General features: G+C 38.7%; 1 protein-coding gene across 1 annotated transcript in view; it reads right to left on the bottom strand.

Moving 5' to 3' along the window:
* Positions 1 to 3,814: 3,814 nt before the first annotated feature.
* Positions 3,815 to 18,605, bottom strand: part of MAN2B2 (mannosidase alpha class 2B member 2) — a 29,452-nt gene continuing 14,661 nt past the window's right edge. Inside the window, exons 8-19 of the mRNA XM_040556159.1 lie at positions 15,373 to 15,563; positions 14,321 to 14,507; positions 13,284 to 13,417; positions 10,900 to 11,156; positions 8,895 to 9,086; positions 7,697 to 7,949; positions 7,481 to 7,591; positions 7,191 to 7,383; positions 6,387 to 6,539; positions 5,931 to 6,043; positions 4,920 to 5,037; positions 3,815 to 4,072 (exon numbers count right to left, since the gene is read on the bottom strand). Of these exons, the coding sequence (XP_040412093.1) occupies positions 3,978 to 4,072; positions 4,920 to 5,037; positions 5,931 to 6,043; positions 6,387 to 6,539; positions 7,191 to 7,383; positions 7,481 to 7,591; positions 7,697 to 7,949; positions 8,895 to 9,086; positions 10,900 to 11,156; positions 13,284 to 13,417; positions 14,321 to 14,507; positions 15,373 to 15,563 (1,997 nt within the window). The 3' untranslated portion in view covers positions 3,815 to 3,977. The remainder of the gene's footprint in view (positions 4,073 to 4,919; positions 5,038 to 5,930; positions 6,044 to 6,386; positions 6,540 to 7,190; positions 7,384 to 7,480; positions 7,592 to 7,696; positions 7,950 to 8,894; positions 9,087 to 10,899; positions 11,157 to 13,283; positions 13,418 to 14,320; positions 14,508 to 15,372; positions 15,564 to 18,605) is intronic.

Below are 18,605 nucleotides of genomic sequence, written 5' to 3'. Positions count from 1 at the left end.
AGAAAGTTCTGAAAATGGTAAAGTGTCTTTTGTTGTTCCTAACTCATGATTCCTCCCCTCCTCTAACTCAAGCACACCATGCAAAGCACTTGGGCTTTTTATTCAGTACCCAACTTCAGCAAAACAGACCTCATAACTTCTCATTACAGTCAGCAGAGCTTTATATGATACATCCACAATATTAATTTTGTCCAGCTATGACCCAAACAACAACAAAAAAATCCAACTTAATTTGATATCATCTCCAGGACTTTTCTTAAAGCATTTATTAGCATAGAAATAAAACCCACCCAGTCTGTTTTCCAACAAAGACTAATAAATTACATCTGAGGAGAAAAACGGCTCCACAGCACACACAGACCAACAAAACAAATAGGCCAATTGTGCATACCACAATTAAATTTCAAATAAATTTAAGAGTGAAAGTCATTCTTTTGCCTGACCTAGTGATTAGAGAAGTGATCTGCAATATTTTCCCCTTAAAAGACTGTAATTCTTACATAACAAAAAAATTGGTCAGGGTAGTGGTATCAATACATTCATCAAGAGTACCTTCTCAAACAAGGTAAATGCTATCTTGCAAGAGGAACCATTTCATTTAGCTTTAATTTAAGTTTGCATCTGGCTTAATGTAAAGTAAGGTCTGTAAATGGAGTTCTCCTAGAAAATAAAAAACTAAAAAAGAGGCATTTCTCTTGTGAGCCTGCATAACCGGTGTGTACTTTAGTGGATGTAACTGCAATTATTTGAGATAGAACAGGGCAATGGGAAGAAAAATGGGAAGAAAAGTGCAATGTAAAAAACCTGACCATGTGCTGGCAAACAGGCAAAACCTGATATCTTTGACGTTTGGAAGTGGTTTTTTTCTACTTGTATCTGACAATTGTGTTTCTGCTGCCAGAGCCATATCGGATACTGAGCAATGCCTAAGCCTGGAGACATGAAAAGGCAGCCTCGTGCACTGGGAGAGGGGCTACAACAGGGTTTACTGAGAGCCACCCTTTACTCCCAAAGTAGAACTCCAGCACCTCAGAAGCCCATTCAGGCTCCTATCCCTCAAAACTGCACCAAATGATGGAACAGATACAATTCGGCTTCCCAGGCCGAATAAGCCAGTCTCCCACAAGATCCAGAACAGAAACACCTTGCAAGCTCCGCAGCTGGGAGCTGTGACCAAGACAACGTGTTTTCAGAAGATTCTAGACTTCAGACTTCTTGTATGAGTTTCATTCTTCACGTGTTCTCCTTTCTCAACACCCAGGTGCCTTGCTATGCCCTCTGAACTCTCCCACGCTGCGACTGCTACTTCCCTAACTCAACCAGAATTAAAACAAAGATCACTTACCACAGCACAAATGTGCTGCACGCACGCACTTTTTCCTCTGCTTGTAATATTATATTCACCCTCTTTTCCTTTGTGCATCCTTCCTGATCTATGGTTTGAAGTGGTAGGTGAGCACTGAATGCCTCGATTTCTATTAAGTTTTGACGTAGCACTGCAATATCTCCCCTCGCTGTCTTGATTCATGTGAGGAAAGAAAAAGGATGATTAGTTGGATCATTTGGTTGATGGTCCCTCTACAGAGATTTGAATGCCTGCAGGCTTCCATTTGCTTGGGCTGAGATTTCTTAGGAAAAAGAACTTATCAAATATGCAGTACCATCTTCTAGAGGAATGCCATGCTTTTAACAGACCACCTTCTTGGATGTCTCTGGTGGAATATAAGATTCTACTCTGGCAAATTATTCCCTGATGGCCAATTGCACTTAAATAACTCCAAATAAAATATTCCAGTGTTGTCCCATGCCTGCCCTCCTCCCCCCATTAAATCAGAAAGTCGGTACAAATTGAAGTTAAGAAAGAAACAAAACCGATAAATTAGCTGGTGATGAGGTATTCCTGTTTAAAGTTTCTGCGGTATTCCTGTTTAGAGTTTTTTGCAGGATTTGTTCTAACAGAGCCTCCTAGAAACATAACAACCTGGGAAAGCAGTGCCCAGAGCTAGCAGTTGTAGCATCCTATACTTCTTGCAGAGCAGGTGCTTCTTGGGCAGGATTTGCCTTGCCCATGGAAGATACAGCTCAATTTTTATAATCTACCAGCATGACCTGCTGTTACCAGCACGTGCATTAGTCAACACCATTCCAGACACAAAAACATGAAGTGAAATCATAGCACTGTTTGACCTACACAGTATACCCATTGTAATACACGGTAACTGAACATAGGGATTGAGAAAAGATTACCAAGAAAAGTGACTCAGCCAAACGTATTTCATTTTCCAGATACATACACAAAACAAAATGAAAATAGCTGCCATCATGCTTTACTGCATCCTAGTTACTGTGTAATCTGCCCTAGGGGCTTAATGTTGCAGAAAAATGCCTTTCCCTGCAGCAGGGCAGGTTAGATTGGTCTATCACTAAATATTTATAGCCAGGTGTGAAAAATAACCAATAGAAAATATGACAAGGCCTTTCTTCACCCAGTAACTGAGAAGTGGCAGTTTGTGTGGTGATTTTAATGAGATGCCATCAGTTAGTATAAACAGGCTGTCTCCGTGGAAAAGCTGACCACCAGTGCAGCTCTTCCAGCAGAGCTATTTCACAACAGCTGTACTTTACAGTCTTCTTTGTTCTTGAACAGTGTCTCCACATGGAGGAAATTACTGCTGAACAGCTGGATTACATCAGAACAATTACCAGAGCAAAACGTCATTTTTACATGATTGTAGATCTGGAATTATTAATTGACTAAAAGGCACCTATTTTTTCCCTTTGTATCCTCTATATTTTCTCTTTCAGTTTCATGTCTGCTGGTCAGAAATAGTTTTGTTCAGCATTGTATCTACCAAGCCTACTTGGTAGTGGTAGCGATGAATTAAAATGACCAACTTGATTCTCATCTCAGCCATGTGTATTTTCATGGTGAACTAGTAAAATATGTGGCGATGTCCAATGCCATATGAACAGAATCAGACTCTACAGCTTCACATTGTTTAGAGCTAAGAAGAAAAATGCAACTTTTCTTTTGAACCCCAAACCATATTTTGGGGAAAACTGTTAGGAAAGCCAGCCACTGTCTGTGTTTCCTTTAGCTGCTGCTCAGTCAGACCTGCTCAGAATTTACAGTTCCTGCTAGTTTCTCTCTAAACACAGTCCTTCATAACTAACTAGAACTTGATGCTAATGTAACATTTCCTGTTACTACTGTGCATGTTCTTTGATCCTGAGAAGTATGAAAGTTCACAGTGCCATAAAAACAGTGTTCTTGCTTCAGGGTATGTGAATTAGTTAGGAGCCATGTGGCAATACATCATCTGTCCCCAGACTAGCTCCAGTTTACCCAGAACACAAGACTGATGGGAGAGCATGAAGCAAATCTAGTCAATTTTAATGACCTTAGTGCAGAGGAATACCAACACTCCATTCAACTTCAGTTTACAGGGAAGCAGAAGCTTTGTAGTTTTTGCCCGAAAGACAAAGTAGCTCAAAAATATGACAGGCATATAGAACAGAGTGACATTCGGCAAATGTCTGCTCTGTGACTTGGAAGTCATCTCCTCTAACAATAAAAACCCTGAGAAAAGACTCTTGAAATTACCACTATAAAAGAAAACTCCAGACTAGTGGACTAACACAATTCTGACAGTACTCCACAATGAAACATGATAGAAGCAACCACTTATAAACTTCCCACAGCAAATATGAAAGTGTTCAAGAATGCTTGCACTGAAACACTAAGGTCATTTTTGTATTTTCAAATTGAACAAATTTCAGAAAACACGCGTTGTAAGTAATTAACCAACAAAAATACCCACAACACAGGCCAACAGTTTAATTAAATTTAGAGTTTTTTCCAAAATGGCTATTCCTTTCATTAACAGCAGTAGAATGTTTTCCAAGACCATCACTCATGTCTTTAAACAGAGGCTGGAAGCTATTACATATTCAGTCCTGAAATATAACATCAAACTTTATTGATCTTGAAAGTACACAAAGAAAGTTCTTATTTCCTTTGGGTGAACAGTCACTATGTAGTTTTCTGATATGTTTCTACTGTTGGAGAATCCTGTAAGACACAGAAAAGGTGGTAATTTATTCAAGCAGCAGCTTTACTCAAATGTACATATTATTCTATCTTAAAAGTTTTAACTCATCTGTTCCGTAAAAGCTAGTGTTTGAGCAGGTTCTCCTTAAAGCTATAAGTAGCATGGGACCTAAGATGCACTTATTCATAATATTAAAATATACATTTACTTTTCGCATATTGACTCATACCAGAAAATGCAAGCAACTCCCCAGTCATGCATTTTTCTTCATTATGATTAAACAGCAAGCAAGTTCCTAGCTGCAAGTCAAGTAAAGCTCTGAAATCCCAGCTAGCCCAGGCCAAAATGTCTGCAAACTTTTTACAAGGCACATATATGGTGGTAAGTGACAGTAAGGAGAATGTCCAAGTAACTAACTGGAATGAGAAATGAAACGAAGTCACCCACAGAACTCAACCTGAGTGTCAGCCGTAACTTGAATCCTATCCACACACAGTCCTTCAAGCTGATTACGGTGGTGGATTTTTAATTCCTGCTGTCTGTTTTTCTGGAGCATAGGCTTAAATTTAGATTAACACAACTCATCAGCATCTAAGAAAGTCAATGTGTAACAAGTGTGACTTCGCAGAGTAGCCACTTGTATCTGGACACAGATAAAAGTTTGAAATCTTTCTGGAGTTGACACTTCCAGGCAAAACAAGCCATCAGGGCTTGCAGGGAATCTTTGCTAAATGCTACTGCTTGCAGGCTATGCTGGCTACCGGGTTTGTCATACAGATGAACAGATTTTTAGTCTTGCAAATGCAGAAATATTTTCAATCAGACAACTCATCAAGCTTCAGACACCAACCACCTTGTTTCACCTACCTTTGCTTAGATTTTGTGCAGTCTTCCACTTCCACCGCTTCAAAGTGTTTATGTCCCAGGTGCCAGTGAGTGATCGCTCTTCCACTGACTTCACTGATCCTAATCCCTTTAGCAAAGACTGTGAGTAAAGAAACACAATTTGCTGAGACTAGCTTAACACCCACCGGTCTAGTACACAGTTAGTCCAGAGCAGAACTTCATCTATAGCACTGATCTGCCAAGCAGAGCAGTAGTGACTTCAAAAGTCTGCTAGGTCCCACAACACAAAGGCAACTACAGACTCACCAGGCTGCAACTAAGAAGCTGAGATGCTGAGAGTCTCCTCTGCGTTGTAGCAGAGTTCCGAGCCTACTTATCTCTCCTTTCAAGAACTGAAACTCTTACTGAACTTTTAAAAACAAAATGGAGAACCCTACACCTTGTTTCACCAGTTATTGTCATCAAAATCAATATTTCATGTTTTCAAATATACACCTGCCATGTATTATAAAACAATCTACTTCCATATGAAAGATCGGACAAACAAGAAACTAAAAATACACAGTATTACAAAAGTGATGAAAGTTTCATTAACATGCAGAAATAAAATATAGAGGAAAAAATGTTTGCTTTCTTTAGTTGTGTCCACATTTCTTTAACTGTAAGTACAACTTGCCATAACTAAAGAAACAGCAAAATAGACTCACCCTCTGCTAAGGAAGTGTTATACAACCAAGAGCTCAATGAAATCAGTCCTACAGATATTTATGCAGATCTTCATACTGTGCCTATGGCAACTTTACATGAAGTAAGAGCTTCTGTGGTGCAAAGCTGATTAAAAATAAGACCCGATTTCCTCTGAGGCTACAGTTACAGCAGTAACTGTACCATATCCACCTTTCATACAGATCATACAGTATCATATCCACCTTTCGTGGTGTCTGTAGAACTCACGACATTTCATGGTAGAACCTGTTCTCTCTGGAACAAAACCACCTTCAGCATTGTTCTACCTAGAAGGACTAGATTTACCTTCAAATTCACTGTTACAGGTTGAGACAGCACAGGATCCTCTCCAACTTCATACAGGTGCCTAATTCTTAGCAGGACACGACTGAAGTCTGCATCACCTTGTTTCTGTTTACCTTTAAGAGAAAACAAAAGGCAAGCATTTTCTTACTTGAAGAATAAAACCAGTTTTCAAACAGTTTTTTGAGCTTTACACTCTCAGCGCTTGAACTTGATTCACATTTTGGAACACTAGCTAGAGTACTAACAGCAAGAAGCACCCAGTTCCCACTGTTAACAGGACATGACACTAATACAGGAGATGTATTTTAATAATTGAGTAAAGCGATCATAGGGTACAATTAACTGTCTTGATAAAGGATTTTAACACTGAATAAATAAATGTATTATTCACAAAAGAGGGAAAAATAGAAAGCCAACTTTTTGAAATATAACATCCAGCTACTATTTTGGACCTACCCATGCGAATGCTGCGGACCTGCTGTGCATGATTAGAGCTGTATCTCCACCCTGGAATGCTCAGGGTCTGGACGTGAAGATTGGGTGGGACAGTTATAGGAGAACTGTCGACTGATTTCTGCTGAAGTTGTCTGGGTAGCTCTGGTTTATCTCCTCCATGCAAAAAGGAACAAAAATGGACATCAAACATCCATCACGCACACGCGGCTGGCTACAGTACTGTGCAAGGGTAAAGAGATTTTCGCTTTTTCTGCCAAGGCAGATCCAAAGCAGATGCTAGACTTTCTCCTCCGAGGCCTTCTGAGATACAAAGCAGAAAGCAAAATGATTTTAACTGCTGGGGAAGCTTCCAACAAAGCAGATTTCACTGCAGCCTGAAGTTGCTATTCCACTACCAGACTTCAGTTTTAGTTAACAAGTCAAACAAATATTTTTAAAAGAATGACTCAAAAAGGGTCATTAAGGACTCAGCATCCAGGAAGCCGATGTATGATATACTAGCTACTTTGCACTAATTCCCCGTGTGGACATTTTGTTCTCATTAGATGTTTTAAAATTTATTCTCCTCCAAGAGTAAGAGATAATTACATAACGAGAAACATTTCACAGACTTGGACAACATCCATATTTGAAATTAATGCAAAGTAATTAACAGTCTCTAAATCTGCCTTCTAACTCACTGTATACTAACTTCACCACACAGGAGGCTTGAAGTCTGCATTTACAAACTTAACAGCACAAATCAAAGCAAAACAATTAAGTCATTCAGATGCTAAAGATAGCAGAGAGGATGGAAGGAGTTACCTGATAATTGTCCAAACATTACAATTGGCCTGTGTTCTAAAGCCTGCTGGCTTGTCCGATACAAAACACTGGTGACAGATTTGGTTCCTAAAATAAGCCAAAACACAGGATGAACCACTGAAGAGTCATTCAAAGTGAGATTGTAATTCAGGTCCCACTGAAGGTTGTTCCACAGTCTCCTGTGAAGCATCACCTGTATTGATAAGGGAAGTATCACAACAGTTACCAGCCATGAAATGTCTCCTTGGGAGACAAAAAAACGCCAACCAACACACATGCCTATTTGTTACCTCCATTTGTCCGTTCCCTTGACTTGATACACCATGAGCTCTTTCTGCAAGCAGCGTCAGCCTTGTAGCATTGTCTTCAATGTAGGCAGTCTGGACCATAGGATAATAGTTCTGAAAACACATAGGAAATCATGCAGTGTTGATATTAACCTAGGTAAAAGTAATGGAGAATGAAGATAAAACACGATTGAGTTTGGATTATGCCTTGTCACTCACCCGAGCTACTGTGTTATTCACGTATGTCTTGAATGGTCTTTTCTGAATCTGATATCCATTGTCATCAGTGTAGAGTAGCTGTCCAGTGTTCAAATTCGTGCTGGTTCTTAGAATTGCCTCACGATTTACTTCCAAAGGCCCAACACTGTATTCTTGCTCTATCCTACGGCAAAGCAGCTTCCCATCATAGCCTTCTGGTACTAAATACAGCCTTGTATACATGGCATATATATAATACTGGGCAGTAACGTTACTGTAAGGAGGAGAAGGATATGCACAGTTTATCAAGCGGAGCGCTAGATCAGTTATGTCAAGACTTACAAATCTTTCATGATGTTATCACACACACAGAACAACTTTGTTGCCTGTATTCAACCTACGTAATTATTGAAATTATTTTCAGTTTAATTTTCAAATGTACAGATATTCAGCTGAAATAAATGATACTTGACAATTTTCTTTAGTGTTGCAAGTGTAAAAAGGACTGTTCATTTGACTAGAAAGGTTCTGTATTTCCTGAAAATTACCAATCAAGTTTAGAAACAATTATGACTCCCTAAGCAACACACATACTGCAAGAATACGCATAGTTCTACCTCTGTATTTTTTCAATCCCGCAACATTCATTTTGATGGAAAAATTCCACTGTTTTCAGTGTTTCTCAGCTACAATCCTTGTACAATATAACTTAAAGCAAAAGGCTTTAATCAAATAACCAGATTTAAAAGAAGGTGAGGAGGTTATAGATGGATATGATTTTAACACAGAAAAGTCACTAGCTCATTAAGGAGCCTGAGTGTCCTTGTGTAGGATTCCCTTCTTTGTCTTAAATTTAGTTGTAAGAAAGATTTCTACATGTAGGAAAATGAACCATTATGTCCAAATTCCACTCGTATAGAAGACGTGAGCTGCAAATTTCACTGAATTGAATGGAAAGAGGATTCCAGCAGAAACTACATTATGAAACAAACTGCAAACGTAACTGAGCAATCTTCCCCTCCATCTCCCCAGTAATATGACTTATCTAAAGGAAGCACTTTCTCAGCGTTAGCACGTATCTGCTAAGCATAGTTCTGTTGTCTAAAACTTTCACAGAACACAGACTCCACTGTTCAGGAGGAATTACACAGAGCTACTCTCACATACATCTACAGATGACTAAACATTCAAGCAAAGTGAAGCTGTAATGGCGTTGCACCTGTAGAAATATTGCCGTATCTCTGTCACTAAGTTTCCAAAAACTATTTCCATTTCCACTGCTTTTGATACTGGAACAGCAGAAGAATTTGGGGCAAATAAGTAGTTATCTGAAATGGGTCCTTTCATCACGTCTCCATTCACGTGGTACTCAAGGAACTCCTGGGTCAACTGGACAGTCTGGTTAGTCTCCCTGCAAATCCACAGAGGAAAGAAGTTGTATTACCTATAAGCACATTTCGTACATAACAGATGCAAAGCTGGAATGAGGTTTGGAATGTAAGAAAAATCTGTTTCCTCAAAGTAACAGATTTGATAAAACTTAGGAAATGAGAACAGCAGAGAACTAAAGTGCTCCCTGTTAAGACAGCTGTCAGCGTGTAAATAAAATGAGCTTCATGCATTTTATACTTCTGTAAAATAGCAACATGTTAAAACAGAAACAATGCTTACATTACCTCATACTTTGAAGTACAAATGAGAGTTGCTACAGGATCAAAAACGACCCGTTGTACAACAATAAGGTACATCATGACATAATAATGAATAATCAGATTATTTTGTCTGATTTTGTAGCTGTACAGAACCATATTTAAAAATGATTTCCATATTTAGCAATGGTAACAAGAATATACTGGCAACAGGGTAACAAAAGTCACACACTCAGTACCTACTTTGTCTCCTTTTTCTCTCCCAAAGCCTGCAGTTAAACTATTTAGGACCTCATTTCACACTCTGCAAAGTCACATGAAGGTAATTTAAGATGCTACTGCCCTCAGCCATCAGCTTTGCACCTCTACTGGAGCCTTGCTGGCAAAACAAAAAAATCACTTGGTCTAGCATACAAACGCAAACTGCCAACAGTCCTAGCTAGTGTTAATATAGCAACCTATGAACTGTAATAATTGAGGATCAAAACACATCCAAGTTTTCCTATTACTCCCACGGACATTTCCAGCTCTAATACTCCACTCTTTTCTACTACTCCAAACCAAACTTGCTGAAACCCAAATATTCTTGGCTTGCCTGAAGCTGTATAATGAAAATGAATATCCCACTTTTCCTACATGCTGAATTCCAGCTTTTGCTGCCTGCCAGAACAGGGTGAAGAAAAAATTGAATTTGAATTCAGATTTTTGTTCATCTTTATTATATTCCTTAAGGATTCCTCAAGAAATCTGGAGACAGTTATAGGAAGTACTTCAGGGCTCTTGGCTCATGCCCATCTATAGTTTTTAAAGCTGATTTCTAACTATACTAGACAACGATTTCTCACTCTAGGAGAGAGAGTTACTAACAAAACCACAAAGGTGAAAGAGGTCTTGCAGTCACTAGGTCAATGGAAAAGAGGTCAGATCTTCCAGCAGTACATAGCTGAGAATCTTAATCCCAAGCAGGCAAAAAGCAGCACAGCTCCACTGAAACTCAAGAAATCAGACCAATTCACATTAGCCAAGAAAGACAAGCTGCAAACTGTATATCTCACCTCCATCTTGATTGCTTTTCCATATTATTTGCCTAATTAAGTAGAATTTGCCAAAATACTTCCTTTCAAAAATTTGTGTAGCTTCCTATCATAGAAACAGTGATACAGGGCTTGTAAAACACTAATGAGTATAAGCTCTTGCTCTGTCACTTATCTGCTCATTGGGTAAGCAGAGTGTATGTGTCACTTATTTTTAACACACACAGTCATGCTTCTCTTTAGCTTAAGAGTACAATGAGATTCTTCTGATTTACTAGTTAATACTGTGATCTGTCACGCTATCTTATGCTGACTGCATGGTTAAACAGGGCAACAACATCACAGAAACAGTATGGAATCACGTCCATGATAGCATCCTCCTTTCTACAGGAAATGTGAACTGCAGAGAAAAAAATAATTATAACAAACACTTTGTTAGTTAAGTCTCAGATTTAAGGCACACAATAGAGTACTTCGACTTATTTTTTACAAAAAGGTTTTACAGAATCTGAAATGTTATTAAAAAAGCAGGCAATCTCACCTGTCTGTAATGCTGTGCATTAGATTATTGCTTCGGTCAAACATGATCTGGTAGCAGTCGTTAACCACAGGAAGCAGATCTGGGCTTTGTTGGTCCCCACGTGTTGTGTCTTTCCGCTGGTATTTAACTGATTTTCCAATAAATACAGATTGCTTACCATTCGAGGGCTTAACAATATATTTTTTGTAGCTCAAACCACTTATTTCAACTAGAATATACAGGTCATAGGTAGAATGGGACTCTGCTGAACTTTGAATCTGTAAGTTAACACATACAACAATGCTCCATTACGGAAAATTATTAGCAAGGCAACTGACCTCACATGTTGTAAGCCCTAAATTATGAAAATTAACTAGTGCTAGAAAAATACATTTCTAAACATGCCACTCTTACACTTCTTAATTATAATGTAGATCCATGCTGCTTTTAATTAGGAGTTTAGTGACCTCAGATTAAGCTTTGCCATAGTACTGAGGGGAAGAGGGTTGCTAAGCGAAGTCCAGAGTTGGATCTTATTTTAATGGGAACGTGGGGTCACCGATCTTGATTTAAGATCACATTGCAATATGTATATGTAAGCAGAAATAACCACAAGTAAATCTAATCAGTTAAGTGACATAACAGACTGAAACATAAAGGAAGTGACACGTGTGAGACATGACATGTGAGAAAATTGGTGGCAAGAGGACAAAGCAACCAGGCACACCCTCACCTTAAGCAAGACATAAAGAGAGGGAGGTGGAAGCATGTGCCATACTTCTGTGTAAAGAGAACACCAGTGCTATTGAATATCAAAATACCTTAAACAATTTAATAAAATTACTTTTTTTTTTTTTTAAATTACACATATCCTTCTCATTAATATTATATAATTTGTTACTATCTATTTGGTGAAAGAAAGTGGACTCCATAAATACCGTACAGATTACATAGACAACTGGGTTAGTTACCACTACCCAGAAATTAAAGTCGTCTTTACCTTCACACCGGGGATTGGCATATGGCCGCCTACTCACACCACAGACCTCCTATCCTTAGTACCAAGAGGGCCTACCTCCTATTCTCTGCCTTCCCTACACAGCTCATGTGTGTGGTACAGAAGAGGCAGAGTATTTGCCAAGCCTTGTTTCCCCTCAACCTATACTTGTGTCAAGGTTCTAAACTAAAGATTTCTCTCCCAAGGGGAAGGAATTTGTGATATAAATGAACATTTCAGCAGCACATACTAGAAGAAAAAGATCCCAAACCACTTTCTCTTTACCGGTAAATAGATTTCATTTAGCCTTAAGTGACCATCCATGTGCACATATACGTAACTTTTAGCAAAAAAAAGAACATAGACCAACTCTGGAACAGAGAACTTTTTATTTAAAAGTGACAGCTTGACTTCAGGGCATCCTAAATCCTGAAATAAATGCTTTAAAATACATTTCTGTCTCCCACTTGTATGTTACAAGGCTAAAATAATTAAGATGACAGGAATTCTGGGAGGTTAAGTGGCTGAAAGGTGTGACCATGCACTAACTGAAGAGACTGATAGCTTCCAGGTAAAGGCAATATAGCCTTATACCATCACCATATACATATGCAGAAACACCAGACAGTCACTACCTGACCACAATGTGCCTTGACACATGTGGGTAGTAATAAGCCACGGCATTAATACTCACAACTCTGTCTGGCCAGCAGAAGTTGCTGAGCTATCAGGCATGCTGGGGACAGAGGGGAGCATCTGGAAGTGTGTGCAGCCTCTTCAGGCCTTTATGTGCTGGAGACATTCCTACAGGTTTATCAAGCCATTGATAGTGATGCGCTCTCCAAAGCGGATGCTCCTGAGAACAGCTAATGCTAGCTTTCACATGAGGCCATCTTCTTCCCTCCTGGGGAACAGCTGGCCTTGCCTTGGAGCTTGACTACGATATAGAATGAGGTGGGTCGCCTTGGCAGCAAATTGTCCCCTGTTCCTTTTGGGCTTCTGAGACTTACACTTCTAAAATCTTTCCTCCTTCCCAACGCCAGCCATCAGTTGTACAAACCGACTTGTCAATTAGAGGGCAGGGCCAGGGCTTTATTGGAAACTTTTTTTTTTTTTAAACAAAAAGTAAAGAAGTGCAGCGTGGTAGAGAGCAGACATGCAAAGGACAAACCAAACTGACAAGAATAGCAGGAAGCCCTTTTGGACATTAAGGGAAAAAAAAACACCTCTATTTGAGAGCGCAGACAAGAAAATTAAAAAAAAGGAAAACATTTAAAGGACTCCTAGGAAACCCCAACTTGAAATAATCCTTATTTTCACTGTAATATTATGTATTACCATGTAGCATCAAGTCAGTGAGAACTGGCAAGTGAGAGAAAAGCAACAGAAAAAAAAAATTGTGAAGTACCTGTGCCGGTACAAAATGTCCCAGTTCATCATATACACTCATCGATGAGTGGCTGACAGAGACAGTGACAGAGGTGGTGATGTTCCATGCCAGTGGATTATAGACAATAACATACTGGTCAACATCTGTAGTACCTTTGGGTACACAAAGGAACAAGAAGAGCCATCAGTCACTACAACTACTTTTCAACATCACATTTTAAAAATATATAGTTAAGAGATCTGTCTAGGTACAACCATCTTACAACATTTTAGTGTAAAACCCTGCAGTAAAACTTTATGATTGAAAGAAGTAGCACATTTTACAGTACTTCATAAAAAGCCTTCTGCTTTTTGTCCCCCTATTATTTACCTAATAAAAGATACCCTGTATTCAGCCAATGACATCTGAGTTGAATGTAAAAGCATTTAGTGAAAACAAGCAGCTTACCACAACTCAATGTTATGCAGTATTAACTTTATGAGTTATACAGAAGATCAAATGAGAAGCCTAATCTAAAAACAACCCTGTAAAAAAAAAATGAATCAGTCTGCTGTGCAGCCTATGGCACAGTTTACATTTGACAATTTAAAAAAATTCCAAAGTCAAGAAAAAAAGCAACACAGTCTTTAGAAGACTCCTGAAAATTCTTCTATATTTTTACACTTGCTGGCAGTATGCCATAGCAAGAACCTTTAACTGTGATTGTTTTTTACTGCATAGGACTATGCTGTGTAATAAGCTTTATTTAATAATTACACCAATCACCACCTCTTTCTCCCCTTTGTTATATGGCTGAGGTCTGAATCTAGGAGCCAGGTCTGATATAGGCAGAGCTCTGACCCAGTGCCACACAGCTAAAAGGTCCTGTTTTCAGGTGCTTGAGACCTGAGAGCTCAAAAATTCATGTGAGTTTCCTCAGGCCTAGCAGGTCTCAGAAGGTGAGCAGGATTTTCCAGCAGCGGTTCAGTGGTAAACAGCATGTTGACTTTCTCCAAGGAGAGCACATTAACTTTCATAAGGTACCCTGGAAATTGGAAAAGCTATGTTAAAAGTACCTGGTTTTCCTGAGTCTTTACTGTAAACAGAAGAATAGACGTCTCCATTCTTTTTAGCATTGTTCATGTCAAAGATTAGGGAAGCCATTAGCTTCTTTACATTGAACATTCCGTACATTAAATTATCCATGTACATGTTCTTCACCTTGGGAGACTCTGTGCCTGTTATACCGTCATGGTGCTGGACCTTACATTTAAGAGTAGTTTCAAAGGTTACAATGCAACTGGTTTGCCTCCCCCCCAGCCTTCTTTATATTTTTATTAAAAAAAAAAGCACAATCCAGTAAATCATTTCATTTAAAAAAAATGGTATTACAGCCATATTCACACATTCACTTTTTGCCTATTCCAAATTGCTATTTGCAATATATTGCTATCAGAATTAAATGGTCAAAGACAAGACACACACAGATTTCCATCTACACATACTTGGTTTTTAATATTTATAAACTTCTAAGTTATGTATTTAGAGGAGAAAAGGCAAATTAAAAAACAAACAAACAAAAAAACCACAACTGTACTGCATAAATACCATAGAAAGACAGGTTTTTCATTTGCTACTAATATCTGGTCAGTAAGTTAGCTGACAAAATATTTATTACCAGCAAAAGGACTATGGTCTGTAAATGCTTAATGGCATGAGGCTGATCACTTAGCTGCTTAACTTTGAAGAAACAAATCTGTCTTTTCTAACTTGCACAAGTAGAGATTATTAGCAACTTTGAGTGGGTTCAGGTTTTTATTGTAACCCTTTTCTAAATAATAGAACTGAGAAAAGGACTTTCATTTGTGTAAAGTTTGGAACCACGTACCCTTCCCCCAGTAGAAGAAAACATTTCCCAGCAACTGTATCTTGAATTTGTGGCTAAGGGGCTGAAGTCTCATTTCATGACAGTTGTTTGCTAAATCACAAACAAATTGCTACAAAGGAAAATTATGGCTAAAATATAAAAGTGACATGGAGACACTCCAACTGGAATGCAAAAGAAAAGCTTTGCCTTTAGACAAGAAATATTTTTATTAAAAAATAATAAAAAATAATCAAACTTTACCTCTGAAACTGCCCATCTCAGACTCTGAAGTTGCTTTAGAGCTCCACATTTGCAAATAGAACTTTCTGGGTGTTGCCGGACATACTGTGTGAAAAAGGACTCTCCAGCATAAAGTAGTGAACTTGCTCTCCTTGCAACTCCTTTTAACGTGCTTCGAGAAGTATAAAACCCAGTCCATGCTTGAAATGGCTCTATTAAGAGTTGAAGAGACCCAAAACATACCAAAAAAGCATTTCAGTTATTGCTTGTTAGGCTAGTACCATACAGCTTCTTACATGAAAACTGCTGTGGATTATACACATCAGCCACCAAAGGGAATAGTCATAAGCCCTACAAAGAAACAGAGCCTTAAACACCCCCTTTGGAAGGGTACAGCCTTTCCTACAGGCCTAGCAACATGACTGTTGATACAAAGCTATTACCTACTACATTAACCTGTATCTGCAGAAATTTCTTCTTTGCACAAAACACCTTTTAAGCTTCACTGACGCACATTATGTTATTTGTTAATAAAGTTAGAGTCCTCCATACTCCCAACTTTTAGTCAGATGAAAGGACTGATCTTAAATTTAAGATCCCCAAAACGGAGTAGAAACAGTGATGTGACAGTATGACCCCATACTACCGCAGTGCTCCAAACTACACCAAAATATGCCCTCAAGTGGTCAGTAGAAAGTATTTCAGCGGTTCATTTGGGCTAACGTGTTCCAGTATCCCATAGAGTAAACTAGAAAAACAAGTTACACGTTTTTAAACCCTCCAAATCTTAGTCACTTTTTTTTTTTAATGGATAAATGACTGCTGTATTGTTTTTCTAGATACAAGTTGCAGACAGTGCTTTCTAAAGTGAATATGTACAGCTAACAATCTGCTATCACCCTATAATTAAAAGCAACAATTAGAAAACAGGATCTTTTGGTCAAAAACTGTAGGTCATTCTTTTGGGCCTGAAAAAATGCCAGGAATTGAAAGAGTTTTCAAGGTTACAAGCAAGTGTTGCACATGCACAGCAGCATGGTACAACCAACATAGAGTAGAAGGAAATACTTCTCTGGGACTTAAAACTTGAGCTTCCAAGGCATATTTCAGAAGTTACACTGAGCCCAACAAGTGACTCATAATAAAATGGCATAGAAAGAATGAGAGAGGATTAATCATCAAGAAGCAAAACAGTATGTGGGAGAAAGTGCACTCAAATCTATCCTGCAATTGCAAGGCACAGTAAGACGTTTGGGGAAGAGATTGCATCTATGTGGGGAAGAGATTGCATCTATGTGTGGGCACCCACCTGGAACATGATGGGTGCTGCTGTTATACAGGCTAGCGACAAGTGACTACTGCTTGTAAGTTATGCCAAAAGATACAGGTAAGAGCCCAGATGTAAAAGGATATTAGCAGTTAGAGCTGGCAATGCATTTATCGGCAAATTGCTAGACATGACATGATCCCTGGGGGGAGGTGAGTGAGTCAGGAATCAGTCCATGCAGTGACTCACAGGAAGCAATGGTTATTTTTGTTCATTTAAAAGTTAACAGACATGCTACAGAATATTGGATATATAAGCTAAATTTAGGTCATAATAGTCCAAGATATACATCCAGTGTCAAGCATGTGATGAAGCAGTGGTAGCTACGGTTATATAAAAAGGTATTTTAATGATAATTTTATCCCTGCAATGAAACAAACTAATGAGTTTCAAAACTGAGAAGTTGCTGTTTTCTTCTCTCTGTATACTTTGATATGTGAGGCCTAAAACAAAAAAGATTCAAGGGTAAGTTTACTGGGGAAAGCGATTAAAGGGATGTTGGTTATGGCATGCCTGCCTTCATATACTCCCAGCTCTATCTGAAGAGCTGATATAGTGCAGTAAGTAACAAGCAAGCAACAAGAAACTTCAATGAATAAACTGCATTGTACTATGGAACTTCACAAATACAAGGTTTATTTTTCTTTTTTGAGGCTTCACACATTTTCTTCCAGAACTTAAATCAGTTTTCTTTAATGAAAAAGACTTTCTCCTAGAGCTAAGGAGACTTGGGTGGGTACAGCTGCCATAGTGTTTTGCTTTGACTAGTAACATGATTTTGGATGAATTCACTGGTCACCCTTACCTATTATGTTTTACTTGATATATCAAGTTTTTGAGCTCACAAACTGGATTCCTTTCATGTTACAATAAACCTGAAATAAACCTGAAGGTATGTGACAAGCATTAATGGGCACTTAGTCCATGTGACCAGATTCCATCTAGTTTTCCTGGAAATGCATGGAGTGTGGACATCAAATCCTCCGCACCAACTGTTTCACTTTGATCCACCCCTGTTCCACTGCACTAACACAGAAGGAACCAGGAACCTCAGCTTTCAGATTCACTTGCTCCTCCCTTCCTCAACCGACTCACTTCTCCTTCAGACATTCACAGATTACTCCATGTCACTGCTCTCATCTCTGCTCTAATTTGTGCACAAACCGGGTTTTTTAAACAGTAATAACAGGACATTGCTCTGTTTGGCCACGCAGCCAACTGTTTCATGGTATCTTTTGGTTTATTAGTTTCCTTTCAGTTCCCTGGGTCCTGTAGCACCTCTGTGTCCTATTACAGATCATCTTGGGGAAAGAGGCAGAGGGGTCTAACACACATTTAATACTGCAGAACGCCTAGGAGACTACAGGTATTTGTGCATGCTGATGTGTGGGAGGAAGAGAAAACAATTATTTCCAAGTTTTATGTCTAAACATGAACCAAATTACTCAAAAATTATAATTCAAGCAGAATAGTGTTCTAGGATTTCTGCTTTCAAGATGTCAAACAAGACCCCTCTGATTTTATGAAAGGCTTACACCTTACGCTGACACACCTCTGTGAAGCACTTCTGCTGCTACTGCTGTCTGATAACTGTTTCACAGTGTGCTATACAATTTACAGTATTTTTCCTACATCCATCCCCTGATACATGTTGCCGAATTTCAGCCAGGTGGCTTAGGCCTACAGGCTTATCTCATTGCTCACTGTTTTCACTGTAACAGAAACCAACTCATACAGCATATATCCATTTCTTTGGGTCATTAACAAAAAATTAGATGACATGACACACTCATGGATATGCCTTATGCTTAGCTGTCCTTTGCAATCTATTATTATTCAAAGGCAGCAAAACAAAAATCTCAAGTTAGATTACTTGCCAAGTTTTCCTATTTCTATACTCTCAGGACCTCTTTTTTCAGCCATTGCT

Source organism: Cygnus olor, chromosome 4, assembly GCF_009769625.2.
Source record: "Cygnus olor isolate bCygOlo1 chromosome 4, bCygOlo1.pri.v2, whole genome shotgun sequence".
NCBI lineage: Eukaryota > Metazoa > Chordata > Aves > Anseriformes > Anatidae > Cygnus > Cygnus olor.
This window is presented reverse-complemented; position numbering and strand designations above follow the sequence as displayed.